Source organism: Drechmeria coniospora, chromosome 02 (assembly GCF_001625195.1).
Source record: "Drechmeria coniospora strain ARSEF 6962 chromosome 02, whole genome shotgun sequence".
Taxonomy (NCBI): Eukaryota; Fungi; Ascomycota; class Sordariomycetes; order Hypocreales; family Ophiocordycipitaceae; genus Drechmeria; species Drechmeria coniospora.
The window spans coordinates 3,472,320-3,499,552 of record NC_054390.1 but is presented as its reverse complement, the minus strand read 5'-3'; the positions used below and the strand labels follow the sequence as shown (position 1 = coordinate 3,499,552).

Sequence of the window (27,233 nt, the reverse complement as noted above, 5' to 3'; positions counted from 1 at the left end):
TCCGACTCGCGAGGCAGGTCGCTGTGCTGCATACGTTGCACGCATCCAAGCACGGCGGAGAGAAGGGGGCGCGACGAGTCGAGGGTCAGGTGATGTGGCATAGATACCCCCTCTAGCGAGGATAGAAGGATGCGAGGCGGATTGTTGCCGGGACTGACTCGGGACTGGAGGCATTCGATTCGCGGCACAGACGGCTCCCCATGTTATCTCGGACCGGGGCTGGACCCTGTCGTGCATTCGGTACTCGGTAGTAGATAGCGACAATATTGGACACGAGTGGAGGTCAGTCAGTTCCGTGTTCCGTCCGTCAGCGCCGAAGCTCGAACACGCATGGTGAGAGAGGAGGAGACGAGGTTGCATCCACCTCATCTGTGTTTGCCCATCGGAGCCGAAGGCCGACCGAAACAGCAAGAGACTCGACGATGGAAGCGAAGCGACACGATACGACGCACCATGGCAGGATGAATGCCGTCCTTCATTGTTGCGGGAACACTTGACCAGTTAGATGGGGGAAATGTAGGCATGTGAATCTGGCCAGCCGGTTGCGGGAACACAGCGTTGATTGCTGGGCTGGCACGTACGATCGCCGTGCGTTTCACCCGTGCCGATGGAGCGTCGCATTTCCACGGCGGCAACTACCGTGGCGAATTCGAACGGCCCCCCTGCGTTCGTCGTGCTTTTCCGTGTGACGGTGAGAAGGGTAAGCGTTGACATCATGGACCGATGCAGGTAGTCTGGGCACACCGACAGTCAGTAGTACGGATACAAGCATGCATACACGTATATGCGAGTACAATGCGTATGCAGACAAGCTGTATGCACTTGTACATGTATATATGTAGCGAGGAGGAGGGCCGCAGGAAGAGGCTTTTTCTTGAGCATGACAGCTTCCCGTTACTCGACGCTTCTTACCCATACCGTGCTTGATATTATACTGATCTCAGCCCATCAACCCAGCTCCTCCTCTCGAAGCCGACGATACCGACATCATGGTTGTCCAACACGGCGATAGTCATGAGATTCCAGCGCACTTTCGGGTTCACAAGTACGCAGCGCACCTCACCGCATATTTCGTGGCCCTCTCCAATTTCCGTCCTTCTCCCTCCCCGTCCCGTTCCCTTCTCGCTCAAGAAGACAGCGACTAACTCGTCATCGACGGCGGCAAGGGCGGGCGCCTGGCTCCCAGCCGACCACAGAGTGCACCGCGCGTTCCTTCAACACGTAACCCGGCACGTGGACGCCCACCCGGCGGAGACGCTGACGCCGGCCGTGACGGCGTTCAAGGACTTCATCGAAGGCACGCCGAGGATCTACATGTACTTTGTCCAGATGTTTGACGAGATCCCGCGCAAGCATCCGTACTGGCGTGACCCGGCGGGCATGAAGCAGATTCGCGACTACAAGCAGATGCTGCAGGTGCTCAATCACATCGTCACCCGGGCACCCGAATGGACGGATGAGGCGGAGCTCGCCGGCGTCGTCGGCGTGCCGATGAGCGCCATTTTCGACTACGCAATGGGTACAGCGAGGTATGCACACAGCCCTCCCGTCCATCTCTCCGTCCAGGGCCAAGCCATGCAGAGCCAAGCTTCCCGGCTTGCGTCTGTGCGCGCCATTTCGTGAGGGAGACGAGGTCAGGCAGACCCAAGGCTGTTGCTGATTGATGATCGATGGCAGTGGACATGCCGCCTTTCTCGACCCCGACGTGAACCGGATGCTGAAAAGGGTGCTGAACGAGTGGGGAAAGTATCTCCAGGTACGTTTCCGCTTCTTCGTCTTGGTGCCTGATGTGCACGGCGGAGCTGATGGACGGACGACATGGTAGACGCCGGCGTCGGCCGAGGTGCTCGGCGACCGCATCACCTGCTGGTTCGGAAAGACGGGACTGGGGGACCTCATGGAGGTGGCGAACGCGCCGAACAACACGTCCCACCGGTTCGAGGACATGTACATCTGCGATCCGACGTCGAAGCATTACGGCTTCAAGTCGTGGGATGGTACGCAAGGCCCCCCTAGGCCCCCTTTTTGAACATGGACCCGCTGACGGTCACGAACGAAAGACTTCTTCACTCGTCGGGTGCGCGACGAGGCACGTCCGGTGGCCTCGCCCGAGGATGACAACGTCATCGCCAACGCGTGCGAATCCAAGGTGTACAACCTCGTCCGCGGCGTTCATCTACGCGACAAGTTCTTCATCAAAGGACAGCCCTACTCGCCGCTCGATATGCTCGCGCACGACCCGCTCGCGCACGAGCACTTCGCCGGCGGCACGGTCTACCAGGCCTTCCTCTCGGCGCTGTCGTACCACCGGTGGCACTCGCCCGTGAGCGGGACGGTGCGGCGGGCGTTCGTGCAGGACGGCACCTACTTTAGCGAGCCGCTCTTCGAGGGCCTCGGCGATCCGTCGGTGCACGAGATCGACACAAAGGGCATCGTCGTCGCGCAGGGATACCTCTCGGCGCTCGCGACGCGGGCCGTCATCTTCATCGACGCCGACAACCCGCGCATCGGACTGATGGCCTTTGTCGGCGTCGGCATGGACGAGGTGAGCACGTGCGACATCACGGTGCGGGAGGGTCAGAAGATCAAGAAGGGCGACGAGCTGGGCATGTTTCACTTTGGCGGTTCGAGCCACTGCTTGCTCTTCCGCGAGGGCGTCGAGGTTGACGGATTTCCGGCCATCGGGAGGACGACGAACGTGCCGGTGAGGGGCAAGCTCGCCGTCGTCAAGGGATGAAGGCAACACAGCAAGCATAGCAGATGACGCTGCGAGGCGTCCCCATTTCCATCAAATTCCGTCTCTGTTTTCCTACTTGGCTACCAACCAAACGTGCCATGGCAAGGGATGGCAAACCCGTGGCTGCTGCGTGCCGTTGTGCTGTTGTCGCAGCATCATCCGGCCCTCCTCGCCTGTCGCGTAGCGGCCAAAGGCCTTGAGGCGCTCCACTCTCCATGACTACTTGGCCGCTGCATCGTTCTTCATGCCGCCCTGGACCCAAGTTCTCGCCTCGACGGCCTTCTTGTCCAACTCCTCCTCCGTCAGCTTGTTATTGTCGAAGACGGTGTGGGCCGATGGCACGTTGCGGCCCTTTTCGAAGCCCGGCCGCTTCAAGAGCTTCTGGAGCCAAGTTTCGAGGTGGGTGAATTCATCGAGACTGACACCGGCCCAGGCTGTCGCTCCTTTCGTTAGCGATAGGTCCTGCTGGCGGGGGGTCGAGCGGAGGTGGAAGGGCGTCGATGATGGCCGTGGTGGTGCGACGCATGCAGAGAGGGGCGGGCAGCCATGAACGTACCGTGGGCGGCGACCCAGCCCCAGCAGGAGATGTCGGCAATGGTCAAGCGGTCGCCGACGAGGAATCCGTGGGGCGCCTTGGACAGATGGGTGTCCAAGGTGCGGTAGAGGCGACGGGTCTCGTTGACGTATCGGTCAATGCCGTACTGAATCTTCTCAGGCGCGTAGCCTGTACCTCGCGTCAGCGAAAGGTTGTCCTCTGCCCATTGGACAAAGCGGGTCGTGCGACGACGCGGCGACGGTCAAGACGGTGAACGTACGCTTGAAGTGGTTGGCCTGGCCTTGCATGGGGCCGAGCCTGGTTTGGGGCAATGGCGGATCAGCATGACCAAGCTTCACATCATCATGAGGGCCATGGCGGCGGCGCAGAACTCACCCGCCCATCTGCCACATCAGCTACGGATGGCCAAGGCAAGCACACGGTCAGCTTCCCTCATTCCTGATGGATCGTCATTTCACGGGCGACGGGGAGACGGTACCCAGCTCGTCACCTCCCAGTGCTCGGCTGCATCACGGGGATAGGACAGCTTGTGGTCCTTGTCGTAGCGGTCGACGAGGTACTCGAGAATGGCGCCGCTCTCGAAGACGCGGATCGGCTTGCCGTTGAAGGTGTCGGTGAGGGCGGGGATGCGACCGTTGGGGTTGATTTCGAGGAACCAGGGCTCCTTCTGCTCGTTCTGCATCATCTGGATGGCATGCAACTTGTATTCGAGACCGAGCTCGGCGAGCAAGATGGACGTCTTGATGCCGTTGGGCGTCTGGGCCGTGTAGAGGGTGATGTCTGTCGGGGTTGCCATGGTGGGGGCGGGGGAAACAAGAAGCGGGAAAGAGGAGAGAGGGTTCGTCGCCTTATCTCGTCTGTCTGTCTGTTTTGCTTTGCTTGACTTTGCTTGACTTTGGTTTCCCTTCCGCTTTTCTCTATTCTTCGCTTCGTCAAACAATGGGGGGGGGGGGGGAGGGAGGAGAGCTGGAGGGGTATGTCGTTGACTCGCGGTGCAGGCAGGGGCAACCGTTTTGGAAGGCGACATGTGCCGGGTGGGAGGCGAAAAGGAAGTATTTATCCGACGTCATTTATGCTTTGCTTGCCATTGAATTTGACGTAACGATGGCTTGCTTGTATTGTCAAGGAGACTACGAGCCGACAGAGCCGGGCACCGTTGCCTGAAGCGGTTTGGTCATCGGCACGCCGTACGCCAGCGGTGCCATCGTTGGCCTGCTTATAAATCGGTCCTCTGATGGGTGCCATGGGCTCAAGGCGGTCTGGTAGAGGTGGATGCCGACGGTCCAGTCGTCGACCATGCTCATAAATCGTGTCGTGTCGTGGCGTTGCGGAATGCGGATGGCGGAAATGGTACTGCGGAGCGGAGAACCGAAGCAATTGAAGGTCGCTTGCGAGAGCGGTGAGTTGTGCTGAATTCCTGGTTTCCTGCGGCACTGTACGGATTGCGGAACAGCACTGGAGTATCATGTGCATTGCATGTACGGATACTTATTGTACTGCACTGTACTGTGCTTGTGCTGCACAGGAATGTAGAGGTACACACTCCGTAAGTACATGTACAGTATGTGCAGAGTATGGAGTTGGTGTGCTCCGTACAACATACATAATATTATGCAGTGCTGCGTCGCTATGTCCAGACTGGTTGTCGGATCAAATTACTGCACAAGTCAGTATAATGAAGTAAATACTCAAGTACACCTAACAGGGTACGTGCAGTATCAGTACCGTGCATGTACATCTACAGTAAGTTCATGTACGAGGAGGATCAGTAAGAGAAGGACTGTTAAACCTACTGTACAGTACTTGTTGTCCAAGTACAACTTTCAAGTACTGGCCGGCCAGTGCTGGTATGCATCGTGCAGTTGTGCCCTTGTCGAGCATTCACAACGTGCCATGGAGGTAGCTGGAGGGGGCCCGCGAGAAGAACCTTTGCTTTCCTCAGCACTGCACCCCTAACGATGCCGATTCTTTTGTAGGCGCCCGTTCCTCGACGATTGTCGTTCGACCAGCAATAACGGCCTGTCTGCCAGATCAGCTTTCAAGCGGGGGCGCGGTGGGGGGCTGACGTACCAGTGGCAAGAAACAACCTACCCTATATCTAAGCCGTAACGAGTTCGAATGGTCGGTAACGGAAAAGGTCGTCATGTGGTGAAATCAATTTCTGTCGACCATGGCATTATGTTGCGCAAGAGTTCAGTATAGAGAGTCGTCGACGTTGTGCTGCTGTGGAAAATGATTTCGGGAACGTTTCTATGCTCGCCACTGGCTTGACATGGAAGCGGTGACAGAGCATCTTCGAGTTAGTTTGTCACGTCATACTGATGGATGAAGCTATCCTTACCAAAACGTTAGAATGACCACGGCCTCTGTGAACACGCTGATGACGACGCTCCAGCGAGGTCGGCTTCCGCGTCGTTCGACAGCAAATTCCCGAGACCGCAAAGGACTTTGGAGCTACTCCTGACCGCCGCGATTTACCGATTGACTTTGTTTCACTCGCGTCGTTGGCGGTTGACTGGTCAATCTAGCCTCGACTTCGAAATCCATAGGATGGCAAACACGAGCAACGTCGATGGGGCTCATGCGGAGTTGGAAGGAAGGGCTACGGAATTCCCTGCCGGCTGTGATTGACCTGTGCGTTCCCGCCTATGCACTGGAGATTGTTTTCATCGGAATGAATAGTTTTGTTCCGCTCCGATAGTCAGTACAGGTACAAGGAATCTGTGAGCACGAGCATGCACAGCCATAGTGGTTGGGGTGAGTCCAGTATACGCCACGGTTCCTTTCCGACGATGGAGGCATCACGTGCCTCGCAAACAATTCACTACCGATTAGGATCCCGCCATTCTTGTTGCTGCGACAGCTGTTGCCGCCGAACCCAACCGGCTCAGGGGCTGGTTTTGTCAATGCTGGGAACGAACACGCCGGCTGATTTGTGCCGGTAGCGGAGAGGGTGGTGTTGATAATATGCGGTCTTGATACCCCATGGTATCGGGAGCGCTGACGGTAGGTACCGCGAGGCATAGGCTTGCAAGATGGTACACAAACAAGCAATCGGTAGCACATGTACGGTGAGTGTTGTGCAGGAGTCACCAGCCAAGGAGGAAGTGTTGCTGCCTGCTCATGTGCGTGTGCAGTTGCACGTCGTTGGCCCTTGGCCAGGTAGCCAGGGGACAAGGATCAGGGCCCACGGCACCAGCGCCTTGTGCCGGTCGTACATCCAGTGCAAATAAACTTGTCATACCAGCCCTTATCCTGATGTCCCGATATAGGCATGTGTCAGGAAGACGTAGTGGCCAGCTCTCTTTTCGGACACGGCGTCGCCCTTGTTGAACCTGCCCAACACCAACACACCAATTCACCAGCACCTGATGATGGCGTGTCGTGTCTTGTTGTGAACCCTTCTTGATTATCTCTGAAGCCTAGTACAAGGAGAATACTTGCCAAGATCCATCTTCGTACTCGCCAATCAACTCGACAGATTCCTCCAAGAATCCAGTATCTTTAAGTGGCACAACAGTGCCTCGGCTTCCAACCAAAACACGAGAAAGGCTTCCATAGCTTAGTTGGTTAAAGCGTCGTACTAATAGAACATTAGTGATGCGAAGATCGCAGGTTCGAGCCCTGCTGGGAGCAATTCGTCTTCCACGCCCTTCGAGTGTTGTTTTTTTGTCAATTTTTGCTCCTTGGTGGATCCAGAGGGGATCCAGATGGAGTTCCCGATGGAGTTGGTTGTGGACCAGTGTGTCCGCAGAGTGCTGAAGTACAGTACTTGTAATACTCTGTACTCCGTACAAGCGAGTAATATTCGCAAGTACTTACGGAGAACAAGTAAATAATTACTTGCATGTAAGTATAAATAAGCACAAGTAGTGAAATTACTTCGCTGTACGGAGTACTTACAACCCTACTCCGTAGTTGCACATGTAATTTCGGGGTCTACATGTGGAACCGTATCGTAATCCAATGAACCTTTGCCGCTACTGCACAAAATACCTTCGGCCGGGAAGAAAAGTCCCTCCGAGTATGTGCCTGCATATGGCGCACGGGGCGTCATCCAAACTTGACTGGTCGTGAAATCGTGTCGCCGCCTTTGGCACAGACCAAGTGGCAAGGGGTGAAACGAATTGATGTTCAAGCTCTTGATTGAGTTTCCGCTCGGCAACGGAGCCGCTATCGGTTCCGTGCCACCTGGTCCGGTTCCGTTTCGGCACTCCGGGGCTCCACTCCGGCGGAACTATATTCGGCGCCAACGTATTATCTGCCGATCCCTTCTTGCTCAACTGTAGGAGATGTCGGGCCCGTCACTTGCTCGACAGGCCTTGGAGGCCACCTCAATCAGACCCCAACTTGCTCTCGGCCATCGCGACAAGACTGTGGAGGGAAATTAAAGCAAAAGGCACTGAAACGCCCTTGTATCCATACTATGCGGAATACCGCCAGGATGCACATCGGCAGACAGGAATGGCGAGGAGGACGCCGCCAGAGGCAGAATATACTTGACGCGCGATGGGATGACTGCCGCACGCAGCGGGGCTGCGAAGTCGGATGGAGGTCTGGAACCTACAGTGCATGTAAGTAGGTGGCTGGATTGCGGGGTCCTTCGCGAGGTCTCTTCTCTGCTGCCATCCACCCCCCCCCCCCCAGAAGAGATTCGATCAATGAATTGATTGCGCAACGACCCAGGCGACAACTGACTCATTCTCGTCTCGTCCGCCGTCATCTGCTTGCCTTGCGTCCGTCCATCAACCACCGGAACAACGCGTCATCGGCCCGTCTGAGATGGCCACGTCTCGGGAACCAGCTCGGGAATTCACATTCGATGCCTCTGTCGCGCCCTTCAGCGTGTCGCTCAAGACGTATCTTGCAACGCATCCCGAGTTTGACGCTGTCGCGACCGGCGGTCTCATCTTCACGACCGGCGATCCGAGCACCGACACGAGCGGTGATGGCGGGACGAAGACAATGACGAAGCAAACGACACGGCGCCTGTTGCTCATCCAGCGTGCCGCCCACGACTCGATGCCGTCGCGATGGGAGGTCCCCGGCGGCGCCTGCGACCCCGGGGATGCCACGTTGCTGCACGGCCTCGCCCGCGAGCTGTGGGAGGAGACGGGCCTCGTGATGCGGCACATCATCGCGCGCGTCGGTCTCGGCGGCGCAGCGGGGCACGACCTCGGCAAGGGTGCCGAGGACGGTGCTGTCTTCTTCTCGCGGCGGGGCCATCGCATCATCAAGTACTCCTTTGCCGTCGAGGTCGAGCGGCCGTCTGAGATCGTCATAGATCCGAACGAACATCAGCGATACCTGTGGGCTACAGAGAGCGAGTGTGCCGCCGGCCGGGTCGGTGATGTCGACATCCAGTTTACGATGGAACAGCAGATGGCCACCATCATGGAGGGATTTCGACTGATGCAGGGGTCGATGTAGCATGGCAGCCGCGCACACCCACGGCGCCGCTGAAGCGTCACCCATCTGCCAACAGCCCTCGCCTGTTCTGCATGTACTCTTCTGAAGCGATGCGCACGAACTCGATGGGGGAGCGCAAGGGGAAAACGGCGGTAGGAAAGATTCGGTTGCAATCAAGTTTTAGTAGTCCCACTGGCTACACCAAAGCTTCATCAACTCTGGTGTGACGGGGCCAAGCATCGCAACCGTGGGGCTCCGGCGCATCGTTCTCCTCATGTCAAGTCTGACCGCTCGTGACGTCCGCAGAATGCCCTTGTACGTGTCGAGCAGCTTGACGGCGGGATTTTTCGAAAGGTCCGTCGTCGCCGCCGCGCTCGCTTCCAGGGCAGCCACCCATTCCTCGAAGCTGACGAGCTTGATCCGTGCCGCGTAGTACTCTTCCAACGCCGCCGCGAGCTTTGTCCATGTCGTCTTGGATGGGTTGACCCCGTGAAAGTATCCGTTCAGGTCCGAGACGGCGACCTTGACGGTCACGCCCGACAGGTCGAGCACGAGACCAGCTGCATCTTCCACCGGCAGCCAGTCCACCTCGTCGTGCCCGCCAACGTCCCTCGGCAGCACGCCCAGATGAAGAGAGCTAGCGACGAGCGTCGGCATGAGTTCCTGCTTGTTCCAGACGCCTCTGGGTCCCCGGGGCCCGGCAATCTGTCCCATTCGGATGGAAACGGTGGGTACGCCGGAGCCGGAGGAGGCCGCGTCCAGGATGCGGCTTGCCGCCAGCTTCGACCGACCGTACCCCATGTCAGGCAGCGCATCATCATCCAGGCGGTGCTCCGGCACGAGGTCGGCCGACTTCCAGGCCGCGACGGTGCTGATGCTCGAGAGGAATATGACGGGGACACGCTTCGCGGCGCGGTGGGCAAAGTCGACGAGGTGTCGAACGCCGCGGATGTGTGGCTCGAAGGAGGCGACGCACATGTTGAAGTGGACGGGCCAAGCATTGTGGATAACGCGATCGGCCGACGAGAGGAGTTGTTCGTACTTGGCGGTGCCGAGACCGAGGTCAGCAAGCGACAGGTCGGCGGCGAGAAAGTCGACCTTGGTGAAGTCGGTGCTTAGCCCTCGTGCGGCGTTGATGGAACTTTGACGCGACGCACTCCCGTCTCGACCACGGTTCAGGGCAATGACCTTTTGGACCTTTGGCAGAGCGCAGAGTTGATGGAGAAGGTGGGCGCCGAGCGAGCCTGTAGAGCCGGTGAGGAGCACCGTCTGGCCATCATCGAGAGGGTCAGGCTTCCCCGAAACGGGGGGCGGCAGATGACTGGCGTACTGTCCAACCAGTCGCTTCAGCGTTCTTATCTCGAGCTCCTTTTCATTCTCGGCCCGTCCATCATGCCTAGGGTTTTTGGCCGCCGCAAAGAGGTAGGAGCCGAGCAGGTGTGGTGTCGGATTCGAGTAGATGACTCGGGGCGCCAGCATGTCCGGATCCAGGACGACGCCGGCGGCGCTGGAACTGGCTCGCAGAATATTCGACAGCCGCATCACCTGAAGCGAATCGAGCCCGAGGGCAAAGAAGTCGGCGTCCGGATGGGGTGTGGACACATCTAGCTCTGCCGCGAGCAAATCCGTGACGGATCGTGTCAGGGCCACCAGGTCGGCAAAGTTGAGCGGAACAAGGTCTCGGTCATCGACATTGTCGACGTGCTCGTACAACTTGTCAATGTGCTCCCTGTACGCCTTGACCGTCACTGCGCGGCGGATGGTGCCCTTGGGTGCGCGTGGGAAGGGTATGAGGGGATCCGAGAGAGCGACGAGCTGTCGAACGATGCGGCCGTGGGCGACGGCCTGCTTGTTGGCCTCTTCGACGAGAGGCCAGATAACTTCCAACAGAGCGTTGCGTTCCTCGTCATTTTTGGGCGCCACGATGGGCTCGAGGATCAGAGCGGGTTGGAATCTGTCCTGGCCGACGACCAAGGCTCCTCTGATGGATGGATGTCCCGTCAACCGGTCCTCCATCGAGACGGGGTTGAGCTTCTCCCCGTTGGATAGGACGATGACGTCATCGGCGCGACCGTAGTACATCCAGTGGTCGGGGAGAGTGGGATGGGCCTTGAACAGATCCCCGGTCGACCAGTCGCGTAGGTCTGGAAAGGTGTAAAAGACTGGTTGGTCGCCAGGATCTCGGAGATTCTTCCGGCGGAAAGTCATCTCGTAAATGCGCTCGTGAGGGTCTCTGCAGATCCAATGGGCGCCCATGCGGGCACTATTGAGGATGAAGTACTGCCAAAGCTCCGGGCACGGCTGGTGGCGCAGGGCATAGGGGAACGCTCTGCGTCAGGTTCGTCAGCAGCACCGACCGGGCGACAGGGATGGACCTACTCCGTGGACCCGATGACGTTGCAGAGGTGTACGCCGTGCTTCAAGAGCCTCGCTCCGCCGGCGCTGGATAGGTTCCCTGCTTGTCGGGTTAGCCGGCTTCGGCATTCGGGGGGCAGGCGGAAGTGGTGGAGGAGGAGTCGGAGGACATACCGCCGCAAAAGGCGACAAGTCTGAGGGCCTTTAGCTGCTGCAGGCCGTCCTCGCTGCGGCTTATCTCGTCGACAATCGACGGCGGGAGCATGGCCGAGTCAACGGGGGCGTGGGCGAGACAATGCTTTGCGAGGTCGGCACTCAGCCGCTGGTCGGGCATGCCCAGCGTGACGGGCGTGCCGTCCAGTGCCGCAAGGGTCAGGGTTGTGGAGAGACCGGCGGCGTGGAACAGCGGCAGGGGAACAAACATGTTTCGAACGCGCGAGGCCGAAAACTTCCATAGGGAGTCGGCGCCGTCGAATTCGGGTAGGTTTCGCAGACGGTCTGCGACGGCGATGCTGCCCTGGCGGACGACGATGGGTTTCGGAATACCCGTGGTGCCACTCGTGTGCAGGACGACGAGGGGGTCGAAGCGGCCGTCGTCATATGACCGGTTGTAAGGGAAAGGCTCGGCCGTCGCGCAGAGCCACTCTTGGGGGGTCGCAACGGCGGCGACGGCCATCTGCCGGTCCCCAATCCACGGCTGAACGATGGCTGCAAACTCGGGGGCGTACCAGAAGCAGCGGCAACTTGTCTTGTCCAGAAGCTCCAGCTGGGCCTCTGGGCTGTTCCGCGGGGAGATGAAAAAGGCACAGCAGCGGGCCTTGATGCAGGCGAGCATGACGATCAGGTAGCGGATGTCGCTTGGGCCGACATAGGCGAGGGTGGGACAGTCGTCATCGGATCCGGTCGTCTCCTTGCTCAAGACTTGGGCCACCAGACGAGCGACATAGTTGGTCGCATTGGCGACTTGGCCAAAGGTGATTGCCGTCCATCCGTGCTCTGCCCTGCTGGACCTTGGAGCGAAGACGAAGGGGCGGCTTGGCTCCCTCGCGGCCGTCTCATCGATGATGTTGGCCACGAGACGTCGTCCATACGGGGAGGGCTTCGTTCCGCCGCCCGCGCTCACGGTCACGCTTTCGGTCTCGGCCACGGCCATGTTTCGTGCAGAGCGATGGCACCGAGTGCTTTATGGTGCTGTGATGAATGCATAGGAACAGCAAGTTCTATGAATGAATTGACGCCGGCCAGATATGTGGCCATGAGCATGCAGCATCACGACGCAGCTCTGTGGCGCGCCATCGGAGGAATGTTCCGTCTCTGTCGTTCCTGGCCGCTCTGCCATGGCAAAGGGACGCAGGGTTGAAGCGAGGTGGAGCGAGGGATCGAGGGATTCATCATTGTCAGACCAGGATGGCAGCAGGGCGTGTCAAGACGCACGAGAGCGAGTGCATCAAAGAGGGACTCGTCAACGGACAGGTATGAAGGAGTCCCACGAGCTTTACTCATTGCAACCCTGCTAGCAAGGGTCTGGCCAACTTGGAATACGGCAGGTATGGTGGAGGGCTTGCGCCTTCCTTGCTTCTTACTAATCTTGGGCCAAATGAGGCAAGGCGTGACGCACTGGCATCCACCGCCAATGGCGAAGATCCTCCACTACAGGGTAGGCTGTTTTCATGCCGGTCAATGAGACGCAAAATGAGGCACAACAATCGTCGTTCATGATGCATGCATTTCTTTTTCAACATGGAGTCGGCTACTCGGCCAAGAAGTCGCTGCCAGTACCTCCAAAGAATATAATCGTCATTTTTTCACCGATACTGTCACTCTCACACGAAATCCGTACATGTACGTGTGCTTCAGTACGGATACAAGTATGCGTGTATCTGATGCAACACTTCTCGGCCGTTTTGCGCGCAATGAAGTCGGCGTATCTTGAGAGCATCTGGGTGATCATTATTTTCAACGAAATTTTCTACCATCACTTCCTGCACATACGCCGTGGACGAGCGTTTGGGAATTTTCATCCGAGCACGGCAACGGTGAGTACATGGCTTGACCTCTGGCAAAACGTACAGGTGTACGGAGTACAGAGTACCGAGTAATCCGTGCTGTATGGCCTCGTCATCAACGACACGACACCGCATGGACAACCAGCTGGGGGAGTCCTATGCAGGGATGCCAACGAGGCGCTTTCCCTTGACCGCTGACTCGGTCAAATACAATCGAGTACGAGGAGTAAAATCGTCGGTGACGGGCCTCATAGGAAGCGGGCAGCACCTCCTTGCCTCAACTGCCGACTTGTCTCATGCATCGAGGATGTCTGCGGAATAGATGCCAATGCCACTGCCGACAGCCCGAGCCCGGGCCCTCGCCGGCTAACACGGCCCTCTCCGAGAACTTGCTGCTACATATGATTACATGCACTCTGTCGTACCTACGCACAGGCCTTGCCACCCCTGACCCCTGACAACACTAGCATCTACATGCACTGCACCAATAATAGTACACGCTCCTGGATTATAACACTTGCAAGCATTTACCCCGGACCATCGGAGCCGCATTGTATGTGCATTTGAAATAAAGGCTTCATCACTGATCCGAAGCCAACTTCCGGAGCATTCATCGCCAGGCTTCCAAAGGGAGACACACCCCCGCGTCCAAAGTAAGATGTTCCCACAGCCGTGGGCGGGCATGTCCGCACGCCAGGTTCGATGGAAAGAGGCACGCTGAATGTGTGCTTTGCTTGCACTCAACCCCCCTGCGTCCCTACTTCGTATTAGGCTCGCCATCCTGTCGACTCTGCTGCCAATTAAGGACCTCGCTTCGCGGTCGGGCGACAATGTACCAGGCGAACTGGTGCTGACGCCCAGGTTTCTCGTTTCTGCTTTCTTTTCCGCCCCAGCCTGACTTCCGCGTCGGCACTGACCTTGTGACATGGAAAGCTGTTATCCAGACCCAACGACCTCCATGTCACGAGATTCCAATCCAGCACTGTGAGAGAGCCGATGCCGGGCTGGACGGACATGCCGTTTCCACCACAGAAAAGAAACCAAGAGTCCATTCGCTTCGCTTCGTGGTACGCAGTCAGGCCTCAGTCATTGCCGCTTCCGATATGTAGAATGCTGAGCATGACCTGCCAACACCTGTAGCTGTATCCGAAAAAGTATGTATGAAGTAGCTACCTTGAATATCCATCAGTGCGGCGACAAAGCCGAACGAACCCTTGACAAGGTGACGCCATGTTTGAGACGGGATCGACGGCAGTTGCTTCGCAGGAGGACAATGGGCTGGAAACAACCAGTCTCATTGGCAGAAACAATGCCGTCGCTAGACAAGCAGATGGACCGAGTCCGGGTGCAAGGATGGTCAAATGATGGGTTCCTTGTACTTTCCACACTGTCGGTTCGAGGGTGGCGAATCCGAATCGCAGCCCTCGTCTCCAGTTTGTGCCGTGTTCCTTTTTCCTCCAGCCTCCCATCCGCCACCAGCGGAGCCGGCGTCCGACGACGATGCTCACCCGGGACACGGACTCAACCGACTTTATTTTCCTCCTCGTTCGTCACGGTCTCCTTCGGCCCGTCGCTAGGGTCAGGGCATCCCTCTCGCCGCTTGGGGCACCTCTTTCATCCGGCGAAATATCATCATCCTACCTCACTGTCTCACAACTTGAGGTGGCCACGTCTCCCTCCACGGGAAGATCTACGGATTTCCTGTACAGCTTCCAGTACAAATGATTCGGGAGCGGACGGTGGGTGGCGAACTGGGCGAACATAAAAGAAGGCCTCCTTCCCAACATGAAAACCCTTCCTCCCCATCATCACAACCATCTTCCAGCTCTTTACAACTTTTAATTCATACTCTTTAATCCCGTCTTCGTCTCTCGAAAAGCCACTTCTTCGTCAAAATGCAGTTCTTCGCCATCGCCGCTCTCGTCGCCACCGCCGCCGCCCTTCCGGCCCTCGAGGTCCGCGGATCGGACGCTTGCCCGACCGACGGTCTCTACACCAACCCCTTGTGCTGCAGCACCGACGTCCTCGACGTCGCGAGCCTGGACTGCAAAGTTCGTACGTAGCACCCGAGCAGCCGGCCTTCCCCGGATGCCTTGCCGACTAACACTGTTGCAGCCAGCGAGAGCTTCTCCGGTCCCCGCTCCTTCAGAAGGGTCTGCGCCAAGCAGGGCCAAAAGGCCCAGTGCTGTGCCGTACCTGTCGTGAGTTACTTCCGAATCCTGCAACGGCATATGAATACTGACTTTCCCATCTCACAGGCCGGACAGGCCCTCCTGTGCATGGACGTTATTGGCGCTTAAATGAGTGTCGTCACTCTGGCCTGCCCATGGGCTGAATGGCTTCTTCCCGATATTGTCTCGGCGGTTCATGATGTCTGTTGACATCGTGGCATTGTTCCTTCTATTCTAGGGCTCAGGCACCTGAGGGGAGAAGGGATACATCACCATTCTTGTCACTATTATCAATGGCAACTCGATAGCCCAGATAGATGTACAGAAACCTCTTGGCATGAACCGGCATCGTTTGCACTGTGCTCCGATGCAGGCTGTGAGTCGGCACCAGATAGACGATCGATGTGCCTTGCGAAGAGAATACTCGGCTATATTCTATTCTGTAAATGACGATACAATTCGGCGTATGAAACCTTGGACCATGAATCACGTTAGGCAGCAAGTACGTGTTCAGCAACAGGTTGGCGCGTCCTGCCTCCTGACAAGGTACGTGAGGCATCACGATGACGGGGGTAGGCAGTCCTCAGCTTCCGCTCAGCATGGTTGTTACGTGCGCACGGCACTTTACACATTTACACGCACTTTCATACTAGGCAATGCCCGTACTTTCAGTTTGTCCATTCAGCACGAAGCTAGGAGTATTGTTATCGAAGTACACTTGGCGGTGCCTTGTACGGTGTACCTTTTCTGGTATTGCCTGGGGTCGAGGGAGAAAAATGTGAGACAAGCAAACCCCCCTGGTGATGGCGACTGAACGGCACGATACCCACCCAGCTGGGCATCTGGCACAGTGGTGCCTGTGGTGCCCGCTCTGTTTGTGCGAGGACTGAGATGTCTCCGACGTTTCCTCCGGTCGGAAACATAACGGGGATCAGTTGGACTGCGGAGCTGTTTGCGGAGCTCGCCGGGCCCGGCTCGGCCGAGCCAAATAGAGTTCCGCGGCGCCGACGGCGGAGCTTCACCCCCTCTCGGGCCAGGATTTCAGCGAGACCACTTTTAAGAAACAACGTGCCCACCTTGGTGGTGTGATTCCCTTGATCTCATGCAATTTCTCTGCAGTTCGTTCCACCAACGCCGCTATCGAGGACGGAAATAAAACTCGGAGCGGAGAGGGCGAGGTACAAATACGGTTCTCCTTTGCTCTCCCCTACTCCCGTCTCCCCCGGCTGCGTATTTGCTGCGCCAAACCGCAGCTTCAGATTGCAGAACTAGAGGAAGGGACGCGACACGATGAGACCTCCGACGGCTTCACGGCCAGCGGTGAGGCTGACGCTCGTGTGCCGCTTCTCGACCTGCCCGTCGCGTTCCCCGTCGATGACCGCGTTTCGGCGGTCCTTTGTCGCCACCACCACGCGACTCTCGCGGCGAAGCGCGTCCAAAGTGCTGGGCTCGGCCGACGAAGCTGTCGCTGACGTGCGCAGCGGCTCGACATTGCTGAGCGCAGGTTTTGGCCTCTGCGGCGTCGCCGGTTCGTCAAACCCTTTCCTTGCTCATTTGCTTGTATTGGCTTTAAATTTTATTCCTATCCTTATTCTTTGCTCCATCTCCTCCACACCTTCTAACCATCCCCATTTCTTATCTCACCGTCCCCAGCTCACCGTCCCCATCTCACCGTTCCCTTTCGTTTCCGCAGCATGGCGGAACCGATGAACGAGCCCGGTTCTGCTGACATTTGCGCCCAGAAACCCTTATCCAAGCGCTGAACCGCCGCGGTGCCGCGAACCTGCACTCTCTGACGGCTGTCTCGAACAATGCCGGCATCGAGGGTCTCGGCGGCTTGTCACTCCTCACCAAGGCTGGCCAGGTGAACCGGTTGGTGCTTTCGTACCTCGGCAACAACAAGGCGCTCGAAAGACGCTACCTCCAAGGCGAGCTCGCCATCGAGCTGTGTCCGCAGGGCACCCTGGCAGAGAGGCTTCGCGCCGCCGGTGCCGGCATCCCGGCATTTTATACCCCCACAGGCGCGCGTAAGTCGTAGACCGGACCCAACGGTGCACCCCTTTCCCTGCTGACAGACCGGGGCCGGGGTCAACAGATACGCTCCTTGAACAGGGGAAGATTCCGATACGCGTCGACGGCGACGGCGGCGTGCTCGAGCCTGGAAGGCCCCGCGAGCGGCGCGATTTCGACGGCCGGTCTTTCCTCCTCGAGTCGGCCTTGGCGGGCGATGTGGCCATCCTGCGCGCCTGGAAGGCCGACACCGCCGGCAACTGCGTCTTTCGCTACACGACCAAGGCTTTCGGTCCACTCATGGCCAAGGCCGCGCGTCTCACCATCGTCGAGGCCGAGAAGATCGTCGACGTTGGCGAAATTCACCCGGACGCCATCGACCTGCCTGGCATCTTTGTCGACCGCGTAGTGCCTGCGACGGCGGAGAAAAAGATCGAGGTGCTGCGGACTCGCGAAGACTCGGCCGGCTCCAGCACCGTATCCAGCTCCGGGCCGGAATCCGAATCCGATGCGCGGCAGGCACAGCAGCTTCGCCGCCACCGCATCGCTCGGAGGGCCGCGCACGAGCTTAAGCAGGGTTACTACGTCAACCTCGGCGTCGGCATCCCCACGCTGGCCGCCACTTTTCTGCCGGCCGACCGCATCGTCTGGCTGCAGTCGGAGAACGGGATTCTCGGGATGGGCCCCTATCCGACCCTCGAAGAGGTCGACCCGGACATTGTCAACGCCGGCAAGGAGACGGTGACGCTGGTCCCCGGCGCCTCGTGTTTCGATTCGTCCGAGTCCTTTGGCATGATTCGCGGCGGCCACGTCGACGTGTCCATCCTCGGGGTACGTCGACTCGTTGCTTGATTGACCTCCCCTTCCCTCATGCCAACCCCCTGAGACTCGAGGCGAGCTGACGTTGCATCTTTCGGCCGCCACGCAGGCCCTCCAAGTCAGCGCCGGCGGCGACCTTGCCAACTACATGATTCCAGGCAAGGTCTTCAAGGGCATGGGCGGCGCCATGGATCTCGTGGCCAACCCGGACGAGACGAAGATTGTCGCCGCCACCGAGCACGTGGCCAAGGATGGCTCGAGCAAGATTGTGCAAAAGTGCCGCTTGCCCCTGACGGGTGCGCGCTGCGTCAGCACCATCATCACCGACCTCGTACGTTTCCTCCCCGTGGCGAGCAAGACGAAGAACGCCCAACACTTGACGGTTCCGCCACTGACATGCCGTCTTCCATCTGTAGTGCGTCTTTCAGGTGGACCGCAAGAAGGGCCAGATGACCCTCACGGAACTGGCGCCAGGCGTTGGCGTCGACGAGGTACGCAGCAAGACGGAGGCCGACTTTGCCGTGGCGGAGCATGTGACGGCGATGGAGTAGTGGTGATGCATGGCCTTGCATGTCGTCGACTTTCCTTCATGTCTCGGCACGGACGGACGTCTTGCGTTGCCCATGCGGCGCCGACGCATCGTCTGCATCGTCTGCATCGTCTGCATCGATTTATGCAATAGACTATCGGTTTCCCTTCTCATGCATGCCCACTTTGACCTGCGCTCTCCGCGTGCACGTGCGGCATCTGCAGATCGAGTCGTCGCCCACGAAATGCGTGCACCTTTATCCGTCGCCAGCTGCTCACAGTTTGGGTGATGCGGCCGAGTTGCCGCCCGCGAGGGCGTCGACGATGCGGTCGACGCTCCTGAGAATCCACTCGTTGCCTTTGTCTCCCGCGAGCCACCGCACGGCCTCCTCGTCCAGGGCCGGGCCGTCCTTCCACGTGCCATCCTCCCACGCCTTGCGCAGGCCGAAAAGGTGCGACAGCACCTGAGGTCCGACGCCCGTCTGGGCGCGCAAGCAGGCAATGGCGACGATGCTCGTGAGCACCCGCCCGAGGTGCGAAGAGGAGGCTCCGTCCGAGGCAGGCGGATCGCTCAGCAGCGGGCCGTAGTGGCTGTGAAGGATGTGCACCGGCAGGTCCGGGTGGGCGAGGGCCAGCTTGGCCAGCAGCTTGTCCTGGAAGGGCGCGTAGATGGAGTCCCACAGGTGGCGACCGCGGGCGGCGACGGCATCGAGGTTCTCCTCGGTTGGCTGGCGCGACGGGCGCGTGCCGAGTTGGGCGGCCACATCGGTGGGCAGGTGGGCGTGGAACGCGTTCAGGCAGTTGATGGTCCGGGGGATGCCGTTGAAGCTGATGCACTTGAGGCCGACTTCACGCATCAGCTCGGCCGTCGGGAGCTGCCCCTGGGCTTGATGATGCGCTTGTTTCCGCTCCCGCGACCGCGCCCGCTCTTGCGGCCGGGCCTGCTCTGGCCCCGGTTCCCGCTGCCGACGACGGTCCCCGGCCAGACGGCGATTCCCGTCGGACGTTGCGACATCGAAGAGCACGGCGAGGGCGTCGGGGGAGTTGAGGGTAAAGGTCGCCGCTGCCTGCGTTTGCGAATTTGCTTTCTCATCAGCCGCCTACGCCCCCTCCAGGGCCGGGAGCGGGATTGAGTTTCCGTACCGATATGGCGAGCCACGGTTCCGCCCCCAGCCTGCTCCGGGACGCTTCGTCGGCCACGGCCCGATACACGTCGGCCATGGCCCGAGGCGCCGCCACCGGCCCAGCACGGGCAAAGGGAGCATTGACGAGGGCCATGAGCGATGCCGGCAGCCTTGCCATCCTCTCCACCTGTTGCTGCGGCTGCTGCTTGCTGGTGCCTCCTCTTGGTGCTCTTGGCCTCGTTGGTGGCGCCGGCGAAAGGTATGACTGGTCCGCCGCTGTCGAGTCCCTGCCTCGCATGCTACTGCACTGTACCTTGCAGCAGCACAGTAGCGGATACCGTACGCCGTGCACTGCGTTTGATGATGTCGGAGTCGTCGAGGGGTCGTGGACATGACTCGGTTCAGTCAGCCAAGGCCGGCAACACGACATTGACCCTACCAGGCCCACCTGATCGGCGTGACTGTATTTCCGGCACCCACAGCCCTTACTAGCATTGCCACAATGACGCCAAGGCTAAATAAGCATTATGAAGCGTTTGAAGGTACTCCGTACAACACTCCCTATTGTGTACTGTAATTTAAACCCTACTGTACTGTAATACTCCGTATTGGGCCGTACAACTAATAACTGCAAGTACAGTATGTACAAGATGCACATGTAAGTAGATACGGAGCACGGAGAACAAGAATGGAGTACCCCGTATACGGATGAGCTATTACGTATATAATACAGGAACGGAGTACATTTAGTTACTTATACGGTGAACAATTACACGTACAACGTACTGTATTTGCAAGTACTCCGTGGTTGTGTTAACATGCTTACAGTAACGCGCATGTTCGTGGAAACAACAGGTAACACAAGGGACTTGCGTACCTAGTACTTGCAGTGTAAGTACACGCTTTCGCAGAGTACTTGCAATACATCTGCAAGCAGGCGAAAGTACTAATAACCACAAACCAACGCGTGTGCAGTACAGTCGTCATGGGCGCCGATACTCCATACTTGTACCTGTGGGTGTACTAGCCACAGGTACTCCGTACTTGTATTTGAGTTCAACTACAAGTACATGTACGGGACAAGAACACATTCACAGCCAAAGGATCAAGTAATGGTAGGTAAAGCGGCATGAGTCCGGGGATGAGGCTAGAAAGTTCGAGTAAGCCGCCGACTTGGCACACATTTCATTGATTGCTCGCGTTATCTGCCCTACGTACCGTAGGCCGCAAATGCGCTCTTCTGCAGCAGAAAAGGCCACGCCAACTGCCACATTGGAAATGGGATTCATGTAGTTGGCGCGTGGCGTACAAGTACATGTAAGTACGAGTATGAAAAGGGATGAGGCTGCTGCCTGCCCTGTTACGGTAAATGAAGCCGGAGAGAACTACGGAGGACATGTACAGTACGTGAAAATACAGTACTTACGTACGGCGTTCCAGTACTCCGTACAACGGCAAAAGGTAGCGCAGGTCCTTGCGCCGCCTGCATGACGTATGGAGTACTTGGGTGAAAATGTCCGCGTACGGAGTACGGAGTACCGTACGGAGGAATGCTCCGTATGAGGTGGGTAAGCGAGCAGAATGCTCGTACCAACACGAAGATGGCAATGCAGTGCTCTACTGCAATACGGGTGCTCTCCACCTGCGTTGCGCCTATACATTGATGTAAGTGTACTCATGTACTCCGTATACTGTATGTACATGTACATGCAGAGCGCTCGCAGGTGGTAATGGTTTGTATAGGTAAAATATATATGTAAGTATTATTACAAGCTACGGCGTCCTTGTGTGCGTACTATGGTTGGGTGCCCTAAAATATTAATACCCCGGACCAGTTAGTAGGATCGGAGGCTCCGCGGTACCCCTGAGCCAAGCCGAGAAAGGTATGGCGCAATCTGACCAACACAAGCTGTAGCGTTATTTGGGCCCAGAGAATCAATTAGCGCACAATGCGCCCGTTCTCCAGGCAAAAGCACGGAGTTTAGCAATTTCATTTCACACACTTGCAGTACGATGTAGTTGTACATGCAAGAGTACTTGCGGAGTGCGGAGTACAGGCACCACACTTAGGTCCATGTACAAGTGTAGTGGGCCAGGACAAGTAGCCCTCGCTCGTAAAATGTACTTGCAGGTACCTGGAGGTGCATGTACGGTGATGCAGTACTCTGCAGTACTTGCAGGTACATTTGCCTGTGCTTCCATGTGCGAGTGCAGGGTATTACTGTAAGTACAATCTCGGACGACGTCCGGTTTGCACGACATTACGGTGTCGCACTTGAGCACTCGTACATACTTGTAAGCGTGCATGTAAGATTAGTCGGCGAGTGCAGACTTCAGCACAGGAAACGTGCCTGGCCTGTACGAGCCCTCGGGACCGCGATGATTCACAATGAAATTTCGTATTGGAATGCATGTGCATGTACTGTACCGAGTACTCAGCCTCGTTGTTCGTATCCGTACCTGGGCGTGCAAGCACTACTTTGGTAAGTACGGAGTAGGCGTACATTACACATGATGCTCCGTCCATGCTGCACATTCTCTTCAGCCTGTGCGGAGTACTTACATGTACACATGACCACTTACTGAGGTACGCATGTTCATGCGCGCGAAAAAAATCCCACTCCAGTCCCTAGCTGCCGCTGTCTCAATCCACTTTTTGCCGTGACACTACGGAGTGCTCCGTAGGACAATGCAGTAAGTACAGTATGTTACTTGGTGGCTCAAACAATTCATGAATAGGTAAGTAGTACTCCGTACTTACAGCAACTACGGAGTATTACGGAGTACGGAGTATGGGGCACCAAGTAATGCTACCCCAACCACGACGACGCTTGAAGGACCAACGTTCAAATGAGACCATGTGCGAGGCTTTTTCGGTTGCCGCATCCTCATCCGCGACTATATGCACTCCGCACTCTGCAATTACTTGCAATGCACAGATTGAAATGTACCGAGCAACTACTTACGGTTGCTTCTTAGCACTCGTGCAGGCGCATGCCCATGTGCCGTCCAAGTACCCGGCCATCCGCGCACCCCCCCCGGCTCTGCCAGTCATTTCGCGTTGCATGAGAGCCAACACGAGGCGGCACAGTGTAACTGTCAATTCTACCAGCTTGTCAGCACGACGCAGCATCAACACTGTTGGATTGTACCAACGGGACAGGTGTACATGCAAGTACGGAGTATACCTACGGAGTATACCTACAGAGTATACCTACAGAGTATACCTACAGAGTATACCTACTTACAGAATATATCTACCGAGTATACATACTTACAGAATATACCTACGGAATATACCTGCAGAGTACACGCGCAGCAACCGTGCGACCCCGCGCCGCGCCCTGCGAGTCTTGCTTGGGTTTGCCGTCCTATCGGTTGTCAACATCCTTCCCACCCGCCTACCAGGTATTTGTACGTACTTGCAGCACCGTGCGGGAAGCGGGTTTTACACCGAAAGCCCTCGGAGTCAAGCAAGGCCATCAAGTACCGGCACGCGACCTTCGGTACTCTGCCCCCTGCTCCGACAGGGTCGGGGGAGCTTGCTCGGTGAAGAAGCACGGCCGAGGGCGTTCTGTTGGCTTCCTTGCCTGCTTCCATCGTCGCCACCTTTGGAGCTACGCAGTTGTTTGCTATTATAGTACGACACGGAGGACCGAGTAGTACCCATTCGCCATCCTCCGTCTAGTCTACCAACCTCCACTTCGACCGTCCTCCGCTCGTACGACTACCAGTACCTACGGTACATGCACTGCAGGCCTACTCCTACGCCGCACTTGTACTTGCTCTTGCGCTTTACGGAGCATCCTCGTACTCGTACCGGGCGGTGCCCAGGTACCTGTGCTCGTCACACTCGTACTTACCTACGTCGACTACGAACAGTGGGTGTGCAAGTACTCCGTGCGTGTGCTTGTGGCGGTTGCTAATAATTGCACTGTACATGCAAATGCAAGTACGAGCCCTCCTGCCACCGCTCTGCATCTACGGAAGAATCTTCATCCACCTTCCACCGCCTGCGTCCTTCTCCTCCCCTCTCCCCTTCCCCCTCCCCCCCTCTTCCAAACTCTCTCGGCCGGCCTTGACTGCTCGTTCGTCCGCTGCCGCTGTCGAGCTCGGCGACCGACGGAATCACTCGTCTCAGGCCTGCATCCTTCCTGCTCTCCGTCGACCGCCGAGCCCGTTTCTCAGCTTGCGGCGCCTCCTTTTTCTTCCGCAGCAGCGACGGCAGCAGACCCTTGATCCAGACTCTGGAGTCTGGAGGCTCACTCGCGGATACGACAGTCGAGACCCCCCCCGGCGGAGATAGGGGACTCCCCTCCTCCCCCAAGCCCCCGCCATGGTGGCCTTGTTTGACGACGGCCGGCACCGGTGGCGGATGGATGCCTACTTGTCCTCGCCGCTGCGCCGCGCCCATGGCCGCGCCGTCGACTCCATCGGCCGCAGCTGCGGAGGCACCTTTGCTTCGGTGCGCTTCGCCGCCAGACGCGTCGGCCTCGCTCTCGCCGCTCGTTCGGCCAACCGTCGCTTCGCCCTCGCCGTCGCCGGCGTCGCTCTCCTCAGCGCCAAGTCCGTTCACCTGTACGCTCACGCCAACGCCATTCCCCTCGCCGATATCCTGCGCTACGGGCCCTCCTTCGTTGCTCAAGATGCCGCCGTCCTCATCTTCCTCCGTCTCCTGCTTGACAGCCAGCTCTTCGCCGGCGTGCGATGGCTAGGAATCTTACTGACTACCTTGGCCACCCTCGTCGCCCTCGTCGTCCTCTTCCTCGCCGCCGTGAGCATCTCCTTCTTCGTCGTCGCTGGCTCCGAGCTTCACTGGCGGAACATTGGCGTCGCCGGCTCCTCGTCCAACTGGACCATGCTCCTCACGGGCCTCTTCTCCTGCTCCGTCACCGCCGCCGGCATCCTGCTCCTCGCCTGGACCCTCCAGGACGTCTGCTACCACGTCGCCAGCATCGCCCTCGACATCCTCAAGTCGCCATTTTCCCTCGTCCTCCGCAGGCTTCCCTTCCACGGCGGCGCCAAGTACGAGCACGTCCCGCAGCACGAAGTCGACGCCGAGGCCGAGGCCGAGGCCGAGCCCAAGCCGGCCGACGACGACACGGCCGACCAGCCTTCGCCCCTGACGGGCCGCTGCATCCCCCTCTACGTCGTCGTCGGCCTCGGCATGCTCGTCCAGCTCGTCACCACCCTCGGCCGGCCCGACGAGAGCTCCCTGCGCTTCATGTCCTGGACCCTGCCGCTGCTGCCCTTTGTCGACTTTGCCCGCTCCTCCCCGATGCTCGCGAACCTGCTGCCCCTGCACGGCACCGGCATCGACCGCAGCTGGGATGTGCGGACCGCCCTCGCCGACCCGATACCGCTGACCTGGCTCCCCTGGGAGAAGCCGACGCCGGGCTTTCTCGACTGGCACGAGAACAAGAAGCATTACCGCGCGTCGGAGGACCCCCTCAAGATATCCAACCTCGACGACGGCCTGCTGCCGGCCCTCGAGGGCAAGCTCGCCGACGTCAAGATCCGCCACGTGATGCTCATCAAGCTCGAGAGCACCCGCAAGGACGTCTTTCCCTTCAAGAAGGGCGGCATCATCTGGGACAAGCTCTCGGGCTCGTTCAAGAACCACTCGCTACCCGACCGGGCGGCGCGGCGGCTCGCGACCCTCACGCCCAACGCCAACTTCCTCACGGGCGACTACGACGACGGCTTCGAGCACGGCGAGACCAAGCGACGCGGCGGCATCAACTTTGGCAACGCGCACACGACGAGCACCTACACGCTCAAGAGCCTCGCCGGCACCCTCTGCGGCGTGACGCCGCTCGTCGCCGACTTTAACGTAGAGCAGGCCCACCACGTCTACCAGCCCTGCCTGCCGCACATCTTTGACGCGTTGAACAACGTGCGCCTCGGCGGCGACGGCGGCTCGGGCGCCCACGAGGCCAACTTCACCTCGTTCAAGTGGCGCTCCCGGTTCGTGCAGTCCGTCACCGACACGTACGACAAGCAGGATGCCGAGATGCCCGTCCTCGGCTATCTCAAGGAGAACGTGGTGACCAAGGAGTACCTCAAGAGCGACGCGGCCAAGTTTGGCAAGGTCGACGCGGCCGACATCAACTACTACGGCATGCCCGAGGTGGTGGTCGAGGACTACATCCGCGACGCCTTCGCCTCGGCCAAGAACAACTCGGAGCGCGTCTTCCTGACGCACCTGACGAGCACGACGCACCACCCCTTTGGCATGCCCGAGGACGAAGAGTACGTGCCGCTGGCGGACGACAACAAGTACAACGACCTGTCGCGCTACGTCAACGCCGTCGGCTACGTCGACCGCTGGCTCGGCCGCATCCTCAAGCTGCTGGAGGACGAGGGCGTCGCCGACGAGACGCTGCTCGTCCTCGTCGGCGACCACGGCCTCTCGGTGCCGGAGAACGACGGCATCACGCCCTACTACAACGCCAACGTGGGAAACTTCCACGTGCCCCTCGTCGTGTCGCACCCCAAGCTGCCGCCGATGAAGATCGACGACGCCGTCAACTCGATCGAGATCCTGCCGACCATCCTCGACATGCTCGTCGAGACGGGCTCGCTCGCGCCGGCGGAGCGGGCGGCGGCGCGCGACCTCGTGCGCAACTACGAGGGCCAGTCCCTGATCCGGCCGCTGCGCAAGTCGTCGGAGGCGACGGGCCAGGGGGCCTGGCAGTTCACCGTCATGAATCCCGGCCGGGCCACACTCTCGGTGCGGGACGCCCGCCGTCCCGGCTGGCGCATCATCGTGCCCATCGTCGAGAACAACGAGTGGCGCTTCACCGACCTCGCCGCCGACCCGCACGAGGAGCACGCGATCCTGTCCTTTGGCTTCTTCGCCTTCCTGCGGGCGGTGGAGGAGAAGCACGGCATCGAGGCCTCGAAGTGGGCCGAGGAGGCGGCCTTTGTGACTCGCTGGTGGGTGGACGAGAACGCTCGGCGGTGGCGGTACAACCAAAGAAACTAATTCGCATCCTCGTGCCTGCCGACCGTCCTTGGGCTCTCCTTTTCCTCTCTCCTTGCCCTTCTCTTCTTTCTTTTCGCCAATCCCCTTTTCTGTTGATCTTTTTTCTTTCTTCTTTTCACGCGACGCGTTATCATTGCGAGCATTGCATCGTACATAGGCATCATGCCCCCCTCGCCTCGTCGGCGATGATGGGGGTTGGGATATACGTCAGAATTCATATTGTTGTTGCTGCGTTGGTTGGCTAGCCTGCATGGTTGGTTGGTGCGGCGCGAGGGCACGTCGGCTTCGAAGGGTGCGACGAATGACTTGCGAGCGACGCTCCGGGACAACGGAGGTCGTCTGGGTTCATACAGCGTACCGAATACACCGTCCTTTTTCATCTTTTTCTCGTCGGAGCAAGCATGTGCCGCGGCGGCGATGATGTATAACGCCATGTCGTGCGTGAAGTGCTAGGCGTCGAGGAAGATTCACGACGACTCGATCGTAGGCAGGCCCGTTATAAGAAGCCCCGTGGGCTCCCGAGTGTCCTC

The 27,233-nt window shown here is 58.6% G+C and overlaps 8 protein-coding genes and 1 non-coding gene across 9 annotated transcripts; 6 read left to right on the top strand and 3 right to left on the bottom strand.

Annotated features, from left to right (window-relative positions):
• Positions 1-989: 989 nt before the first annotated feature.
• Positions 990-2,737, top strand: DCS_04091 (uncharacterized protein; the record flags this gene model as incomplete). The annotated part of the gene is made up of 5 exons (XM_040801403.1): positions 990-1,045; positions 1,167-1,529; positions 1,678-1,756; positions 1,826-1,997; positions 2,061-2,737. 5 exons carry the CDS (start codon positions 990-992, stop codon positions 2,735-2,737), a joined length of 1,347 nt encoding a protein of 448 aa, XP_040656436.1.
• A 219-nt stretch (positions 2,738-2,956) lies between these two features.
• On the bottom strand, positions 2,957-4,089 carry DCS_04090 (glutathione S-transferase II; the record flags this gene model as incomplete). Its single annotated transcript, XM_040801402.1, has 5 exons — positions 2,957-3,171; positions 3,294-3,461; positions 3,553-3,590; positions 3,669-3,688; positions 3,772-4,089. 5 exons carry the CDS (start codon positions 4,087-4,089, stop codon positions 2,957-2,959), a joined length of 759 nt encoding a protein of 252 aa, XP_040656435.1.
• A 2,755-nt stretch (positions 4,090-6,844) lies between these two features.
• On the top strand, positions 6,845-6,929 carry DCS_t71. Its single transcript has one exon. It is a non-coding gene; the product is annotated as a tRNA-Ile (tRNA).
• A 1,146-nt stretch (positions 6,930-8,075) lies between these two features.
• On the top strand, positions 8,076-8,723 carry DCS_04089 (uncharacterized protein; the record flags this gene model as incomplete). The annotated part of the gene is made up of 1 exon (XM_040801401.1): positions 8,076-8,723. The coding sequence occupies one exon, from the start codon at positions 8,076-8,078 to the stop codon at positions 8,721-8,723; it is 648 nt and encodes a 215-aa protein (XP_040656434.1).
• A 159-nt stretch (positions 8,724-8,882) lies between these two features.
• Positions 8,883-12,210, bottom strand: DCS_04088 (NRPS-like enzyme; the record flags this gene model as incomplete). The annotated part of the gene is made up of 3 exons (XM_040801400.1): positions 8,883-11,031; positions 11,082-11,157; positions 11,232-12,210. The coding sequence occupies 3 exons, from the start codon at positions 12,208-12,210 to the stop codon at positions 8,883-8,885; spliced, it is 3,204 nt and encodes a 1,067-aa protein (XP_040656433.1).
• A 2,748-nt stretch (positions 12,211-14,958) lies between these two features.
• DCS_04087 (hydrophobin) lies at positions 14,959-15,363 on the top strand (the record flags this gene model as incomplete). Its single annotated transcript, XM_040801399.1, has 3 exons — positions 14,959-15,118; positions 15,179-15,264; positions 15,322-15,363. The coding sequence occupies 3 exons, from the start codon at positions 14,959-14,961 to the stop codon at positions 15,361-15,363; spliced, it is 288 nt and encodes a 95-aa protein (XP_040656432.1).
• A 1,245-nt stretch (positions 15,364-16,608) lies between these two features.
• DCS_04086 (succinyl-CoA:3-ketoacid-coenzyme A transferase) lies at positions 16,609-18,614 on the top strand (the record flags this gene model as incomplete). Its single annotated transcript, XM_040801398.1, has 5 exons — positions 16,609-16,762; positions 16,977-17,261; positions 17,330-18,075; positions 18,173-18,394; positions 18,480-18,614. The coding sequence occupies 5 exons, from the start codon at positions 16,609-16,611 to the stop codon at positions 18,612-18,614; spliced, it is 1,542 nt and encodes a 513-aa protein (XP_040656431.1).
• A 252-nt stretch (positions 18,615-18,866) lies between these two features.
• DCS_04085 (putative mitochondrial protein) lies at positions 18,867-20,013 on the bottom strand (the record flags this gene model as incomplete). The annotated part of the gene is made up of 2 exons (XM_040801397.1): positions 18,867-19,691; positions 19,735-20,013. The coding sequence occupies 2 exons, from the start codon at positions 20,011-20,013 to the stop codon at positions 18,867-18,869; spliced, it is 1,104 nt and encodes a 367-aa protein (XP_040656430.1).
• Positions 20,014-24,051: 4,038 nt separating this feature from the next.
• DCS_04084 (sulfatase domain protein) lies at positions 24,052-26,703 on the top strand (the record flags this gene model as incomplete). Its single annotated transcript, XM_040801396.1, has 1 exon — positions 24,052-26,703. One exon carries the CDS (start codon positions 24,052-24,054, stop codon positions 26,701-26,703), a length of 2,652 nt encoding a protein of 883 aa, XP_040656429.1.
• Positions 26,704-27,233: the final 530 nt, after the last annotated feature.